Source organism: Biomphalaria glabrata, chromosome 18, assembly GCF_947242115.1.
Source record: "Biomphalaria glabrata chromosome 18, xgBioGlab47.1, whole genome shotgun sequence".
Lineage (NCBI taxonomy): Eukaryota > Metazoa > Mollusca > Gastropoda > Planorbidae > Biomphalaria > Biomphalaria glabrata.
In genome coordinates, this window is record NC_074728.1 from 14196031 (window position 1) to 14203173 (window position 7143).

Here is a 7143-nt window from a genome sequence, read left to right on the forward strand (position 1 = left end):
ATCATTTCAAGATGCTAGAACAAAATAATTTATATATATTGCTATTCATTAATGGTCTATTATTTTTACACATTTAATTACAATCTTTTTAGCTTCTAAGATTTTGTTATCTGAAGAACTTTTTATTTCACTATATATATATATTGTATCATAAAATGAAACTATAATTCATGCTAAAATAAATTTCTTGCCTTTTTTATTTATAATGAAATTTAAATGAATATCTTGTTATTACAATATGTGTTTATATTCTCCACAAGTGTGAACGCTTGGATATCCCTACTCTGTCTTTCTTCCCCACTGACCCTCAGTGTGTAGTGGACAGCTTCAATTTGGTGGTGGATGCAATATTTGGTTTCAGCTACAAGCCTCCAGCCAAACCAGAGTTTGCTAGCGTTCTACAAAGTCTAATTCAGATACAAGAGCGTGTTCCTATTTGCTCTATAGATATTCCTAGTGGTACGTTTGAATACATAATTGTAATAGAGTAGTGCTGAGAGACATAAAAGAGCTTAGAATATATGCAGTAATTATGCAATCAGCTTTCATTACTTAAAGATGAACGTAAAAATGCAGTTTTTTTTAATTATAATAATAATAATAATAATCATTTTTATTGTCCGTAAGGAAATTTGTATTGCAATTTGTGCATTACACCAAACAAAACATTGTAACTCTTAAAACCCAAAATGTACATTCACACCTGACTCGCTCATAATTTACATGTGAAAAGTTTAAATCAGATTGTATCTATTTAATGATTTGATTGCCAGGGGAACAAAAGAGTGTTTGTATCTGTTTGACTTTGCTATCTGTGTCTTGTATTTTTTTTTCTGATGGTAAAATCACAAATTCCTGACCCAAAGGGTGATTCTTATTTCTATAATGTTTTTAACTTTTTTTATGGATGTTTGTCTCAAACAGCTGCCCAAATAGGGTTTGTTTTTTGTCAATGACTATACCAATAGCATTTAGGATTTTATGGAGTTTATTTTCATTTTTAATGCTCAGATTGCCATACCAGGCACTGATGTTAAAACGTAAAATATTGTAGATGTGAGTGTGTTAAAAGATAGCCAAGGCCTTTTCACTAACATCAAACGAGGGTGACTTTAAGCTCCCCAATAATAATTGGAAATCATTAACCATAGACCACCATCAAAACATTAAGGATATTAATGAACTATTCATAGAAACATTACATAATTAAAATTTCGATCAAATTATTAAAAAAACCAACTTGACTAAACAACATATTAGATGTATTTCTAACAGACCTGGATTAGTGGTAGATAGGAAAATGATCTCTGGACTATCTGACTATGATATCATCAAATAAAACAGTTACCTATAAAAAAAATAAATGCAACCTAACACAACTACTCCAAGTTACATTAAATTTTCAACAAACATTCTTTTCAGAAAAAGAAATTAACCAACCACTCTATAACCTCTGAAATTGTATTTAAAAAATCTTACAAACATTATAGAAAATCAAATACCAACTAAATACTCTTGAAGCAAAATAAATAAATGCTGGTTTAATAATAAATTAAAGAAACTTTACAAACAGAAACAAAACCTATTTTAAAAATTCACTAAGAAACAGTCCATAAAAAGTACCTCAAAATCAAACACCTAACCCAAAAAGTTAGCAGACAGCTGCAGAGCGAATACATAAATAAAATAATAAAGTAAAGTATTTAGATAACAATAAAAATTTATGGCCATACATTAAATCTAAAAAACAATGGAAACAGCAGGAGTATCCCCATTAAAAGGAGAAGATAACACATAATGATAATGAAATTAAAGCTAACATTCTTAATAAATATTTTGCAGGAGTCAAAAACATATTAATAAATTTAAACCAAGTAGAAAACATAGGAGATATAAGTGTACAAGAAGAAGGGATCCAAAAACTATTAGCTAGCATAAAACCAAATAAAGCATCTGGACCTGATGGTATTCCAGCTAGATTGCTCAAAGAACTAAGCCATGAGCCAGCTCTAGTGTTCAAAATATTTATTCAGGCATCACTAAATTAAGGCAGGGTACCCAGGTACTGGAAAGAAGTTAATGTCACTCTCCTATTAAAAAAAAATGATTTGAACTATAGACCAGTATCACTCACCAGCATCACATGTAAAATACTAGAACACATAATAATTAGCAACATCATAAATCTTTTAAACAAAATCTCCTCACTCCATACCAACACGGCTTTAGGACATTATGTCATGTGAAACACAACTAATAGGACTAATTGATGATTTTTTGAAAAGGTTTAGATAATAGTGAGCAAATAGATGCTATTTTATTAGATTTTTCCAAGGATTTTGACAAAGTTCATAACCATAGTTTGCTTAAAAAATTAAATATTTTGGCATTGATGGTCCATTGCATCAATTCTGATAGGGTGAGAACAGTAAAGTAGCTATAATACTGAACCATAATTTACAAATAGAAAAACAAAACCTAATGAGATACTCAAGACAAAGATAGAGGCATCTTTCTTATGCCATACACTAGGACAAATTTGTACAAGTGCTCCTTCTTCCCTAGTGCCATTAGAGAATGCAATGGGCTGCCTGAATCAGCCAGGAAAAACACAACTTAACAGAGTTCAAATTCATGTATGACTAGATTGACATATGAAATGTGTAGGATGTAATCATCTTCATTTTTGAAGTAATGTCTGTAATATATAAGATAAGATAAACTACTTCTTTGATAAATTAGGTTATCAGTTGAAATTTCGGTGAAAGTCATAACATGGGTAAATAAAGTAGCTGAGACCAATTAAAAAAAAACCTCTCATCTCTCAAAAAACAAAAAAAAAACAACACATATGTTACAGTTTAAGTGCAAAAATCCATTAATGTGCAGATTATTCTATATGCTAGGACTATGTCATAATTTCTTTTAAAGTATAATTTAACATTGAATAGGTTACCTGTAGTAACCAAGAAAACAAATAAATTTAACATGGACAACTAGATTTACTGTAAGATATGATACTTTTAATGTTACGCAGTACAAAGTTATTTATAAAATTACATGGGCCTTTGGGTACTAGCATATTCTATGTAAAATCAAAGAGTGTTTAAGTATTTTTGTATGTGTGTCTAGGCTGGGATGTTGAACAAGGAAATCCTGAAGGTCTACAACCTGACCTACTTATCTCATTGACAGCACCTAAACAGTGTGCTACTCATTTCAAAGGAAAGAGACATTTTCTTGGAGGCAGGTTGGTACTTAACAGCTTCTTGAACTAAAAAGTTTACAATCTTCCTAAAGTTTAGTTTGTAAGTTTAATTGTTTATACGATGTGTTCACACTGTATAGTCCAATTTGTTTTTATTTTTAGAAAATTGACATTTAAATGTTTACCACAATAAATAAAGATTTCATGTACTATAGAGTGTACAGAATAGTTGCATTCCAAACATGGTGCTATATATCCCTTTGCTTGTTTTCCCATGCATCAATTGAGAGTAACATTCTGCTATGTAGCGCTTCCATTGTTTTAAACATAAGAATTGGGGAGTTGATTTTTTGTGTATACACATTTGACTATCAACTTGTTTGCAATGTGTCAAGTAATGAAACATTAACAAGTTTTAACCAACATAAGACAAGCTAGAACCACAGTGATTGTAAACAATGATGGAACTCTTGTTGAAACTGGAGAAGCAGATGTACTTAGAATGTGGACAGAATACTGTATAACTTTGAGATAATTGGAGCATTTTATGATGGAAAATAAAATCTAGAAGGATTTACTCTTAGCTTTATCATAAACAAATCTCAGGTTTACAGATGATTTAGAACTCATACAATGCAATTCAGGTACAAATTCTTACTTCAAAACTGGATGCTGCAACTAAAGCAGTTGACATGGAAACCATTGCTGAAAAAAAACAAATGACTAGTTTGTGGTGGACATAGTAGGAGATGTTGCTTACAGTTGAATGGTCAAACATTAGAAGAAGTGGACTCACTTAAAAACCTAGGATCAAACAGATCAATAAAATGAATAAAAAGCTGTTTAAGCTTGGCATCCACTGTTATGAGAAAACTGAGGAAAATTTGGAAGAGTGACATCAGCCTCTAAGTAAGATTGAAACAGTATTCTCAGTGGTCTCTGTCCTTCTATATGGTTGTGAATGTTGGACCCTTAACACTGAGGCTGAAAGACAAAGCCTTGAGTGTAGATGCTTGGCATCAGATATCAGGAAAAGAAGACAAATGAATTAAAACGTCAGCACTGTGGTTGGCAAAAAGGTGGAACTCTTTAATAATGGGAAGAGAAGAAAGCTGAGCTGGTTTTGTCATAATGTAAGAATCACTGCCAAAAATGATACTTTAAAGGTACAGTGAAGGGGGCACAAAGAAAGGGTCATCCAAAGAAAAGCTGGATAACAGAAAACAATGGACCAGCCTCTCTTGATATCCTGCTAAGAACTTCTACTGACTGGGAGGGAATTTGTTATGCAAACTGTTACAGCACCCCTATAGTGAAAGTCAAGGGTGAATGATGATGAAATGATAGTTATGGTTCAAGGCATTAAAATAATTATGATATTTCATTTGCTCTAACTTTAAAGGAATGAATTATGATGATGGCCAATGACTTAGCAGAGTTTATGTCTCCAATTAACAGATATGCCTATATTAATCCTGGATCTTTGATTAGTAATTTCACATTAGAACCTGTCAGTAGTTTCCAAAAGATTCTAGTTTTTTTCTTTTACTCTAATTGTATACAAATATTTTTGATAGTGTTTTGTTTAATGACACTAATGATTAAAATCAAAATGTCATTCCAAATAATGTCTATTTCTGTACAGCAATAACTGCAATAAGTAATTGTTACAGATAAGCTCATTTTCTTATATCTCTATACAAATATTTTTTAAGAGTTTTTTAGCACATATTTCATTATGTTTTTTTGAACATTTCTTACAATGAAAATAAAACCTGAGCATATGAAAGCAACATTATATTACTTTCTTGTGGTAAAATATATCTTTTATTGTAATAGTTAATTGAAGACATTGCCATTATTATTCCATCCTACAGTAGTATCACAGTGTCATTCTATCTTACAGTAGTGTCACAGTGTCATTCTATCTTACCTGCAGGTTTGTTCCCCCAACATTAGAACAAAAGTATGGACTACGACTACCACCATACCCAGGAACAGATCCAGTTGTAGAGCTCAAACTAACAGAGAGAGAGGAGTCTGCCCAATCCTAAACAATATTGTAGTGATGGAACATTTGTTTCTCTTCAATGTATTTGTAACTGATTCATTTCAATTACTTCAGCCTCACCTACTTGTCCTAAACCTTTTGTTGTTCCTCTTCAGACTACTAGAGAAGTTGAGAAACTTAGAGATCACTCGGACTGTAGTGACAAAATATTTTAGTTTTCACTTTTGATGCATTTAATAATTATGCAAATTTCTATTGTACATATGGAGCCCTAGATGTTTTATTTTTTTTAACTTTGACATTGGAAAGTTTACTTAGACATTACTAACATGAGTTATGGATCTTACAAAGATTATTAATGGTGGCATAATAATCCTGCATGTATTGGTAACCAGACAGTCATCATTGAAGACTTTAAGCAAACTTTAAAGGTACATTTTCAGTTAGTCAAAGAAAAGATAGATATCATAGTCACTCAAAACTAAACATAAATGTGTTCACAGTCCAACAGAAAATAAAATATTTTAACAACAGAAACCTTAATGTTATACATAAACCTCTTGTATTATTATGCAATGAATTCTGTAAATCTTTGCTGGCAATAGTCATTCTTATTTTTTTCAAAGAGAATAGGGAAAAAGTATTTTTAACATAATTTTAATTATCAGTGTTAAGCTTCTGTGTCCCTAATTATGTTGTTGTACATTCTTTAGGCTAGGTCACCTTATCTACAACAGAATCAAGGAAGTTTTATGATTCACCAAAAAAAAAATGTACAGGATGTGAAACTACAAATGCTATGACTGTAACAGTTTTGTTAAGGCCTATCAGAATTTCATATTATATATCTTACAAGATAAACAACAAACTTTAAATTATCTGTGTTGTTTATGCTGTATAAGATATGCTGACATTTTATATGCAAATTATAAGTTACTTCTTCAATTTAGGAGATGCTTTGGCTGAGCAGTAAAGCACTTGGCTTCCAAACTGGATCTTTGGGTGCCTCTGAGTCCACCCACCTCTAATGGGTATTCCACATTAGTTGGGGAAAGTAAAGGCAATTTGTCATTGTGCTGGCCGCATTACACCCTTGTTAACCGTAGGCCACAGAAACAGATGACCTTAACATTATCTGCCCTATAGATGATAAGGTCTGAAAGGGGAGCTTAGTTGTGTTTTTTTTTTAATGAAACTTGGTTTTTCTTTTTTGATATTTTAATACTAAATCTACACTTCTCTTGCCATTTAGTTATCATTTCTTATGTGTTTTTTTGAAGTCCACCTTTGCTTGACTCCTAGTAAGAAATATATTTTAAATCTAACATTATCCTGTGTTCCTTATTTTTTACTCTATTTTTACAATACATTTGTCCAAAAAGTTCAAGCCAGCTGGTGCAGCTTACAATAGTTGAAAAATAGACATAAAAACAGATCAAAATGAATTCAAAGCTCAAAATAAAGCTTCTTGAAAGAAATAGTTGTGAAGACATTTGGCTTGAGTTTACAAATAATAAATCCTGATGACCTTAGAAAAAGGTCACTAAGGTCTGAATTTATTGTTACACTTATTGAACATTGAAAAAAAAAATTAAAAAGAGTTTGAAACTGTAAATGCCATCATTTAAATAAAAAGTGATCATTCTAGTCCTGACATTTCATTCAAAGTACTAAATCTAAAAGTAATTAATATAAATAATATTGGAATAATTTTTTTTATTTAGACAGTGGGTCTCAACATATTTTACAAACATTTATAATTTAAACTGTTTTCATTTCTGTTATCAATTACCAGCAAAATATTTGTAGTTTTTAATTGCCAGTGTAAAACTGTGTGTAAATTAAGTTGGGGTCATGAAATACCTGTTTTGAAAGATTTTATAACAATTGTTTTTAGAGATTGGAATAGTAGCCACTTTCTAAA

The 7143-nt window shown here is 31.0% G+C and overlaps 1 protein-coding gene across 5 annotated transcripts in view; it reads left to right on the top strand.

Annotated features, from left to right (window-relative positions):
• The window catches only part of LOC106079129 (NAD(P)H-hydrate epimerase-like), a 93021-nt gene extending 86477 nt beyond the window's left edge, over positions 1–6544 (top strand). For all 5 annotated transcript variants that reach the window (XM_056017303.1, XM_056017302.1, XM_056017305.1 and 2 more), the window contains 3 exons: positions 261–459; positions 3133–3250; positions 5148–6544. In XM_056017303.1, coding sequence (XP_055873278.1) covers positions 261–459; positions 3133–3250; positions 5148–5262 — 432 coding nt within the window. In that variant the 3' untranslated portion in view covers positions 5263–6544. The remainder of the gene's footprint in view (positions 1–260; positions 460–3132; positions 3251–5147) is intronic.
• Positions 6545–7143: the final 599 nt, after the last annotated feature.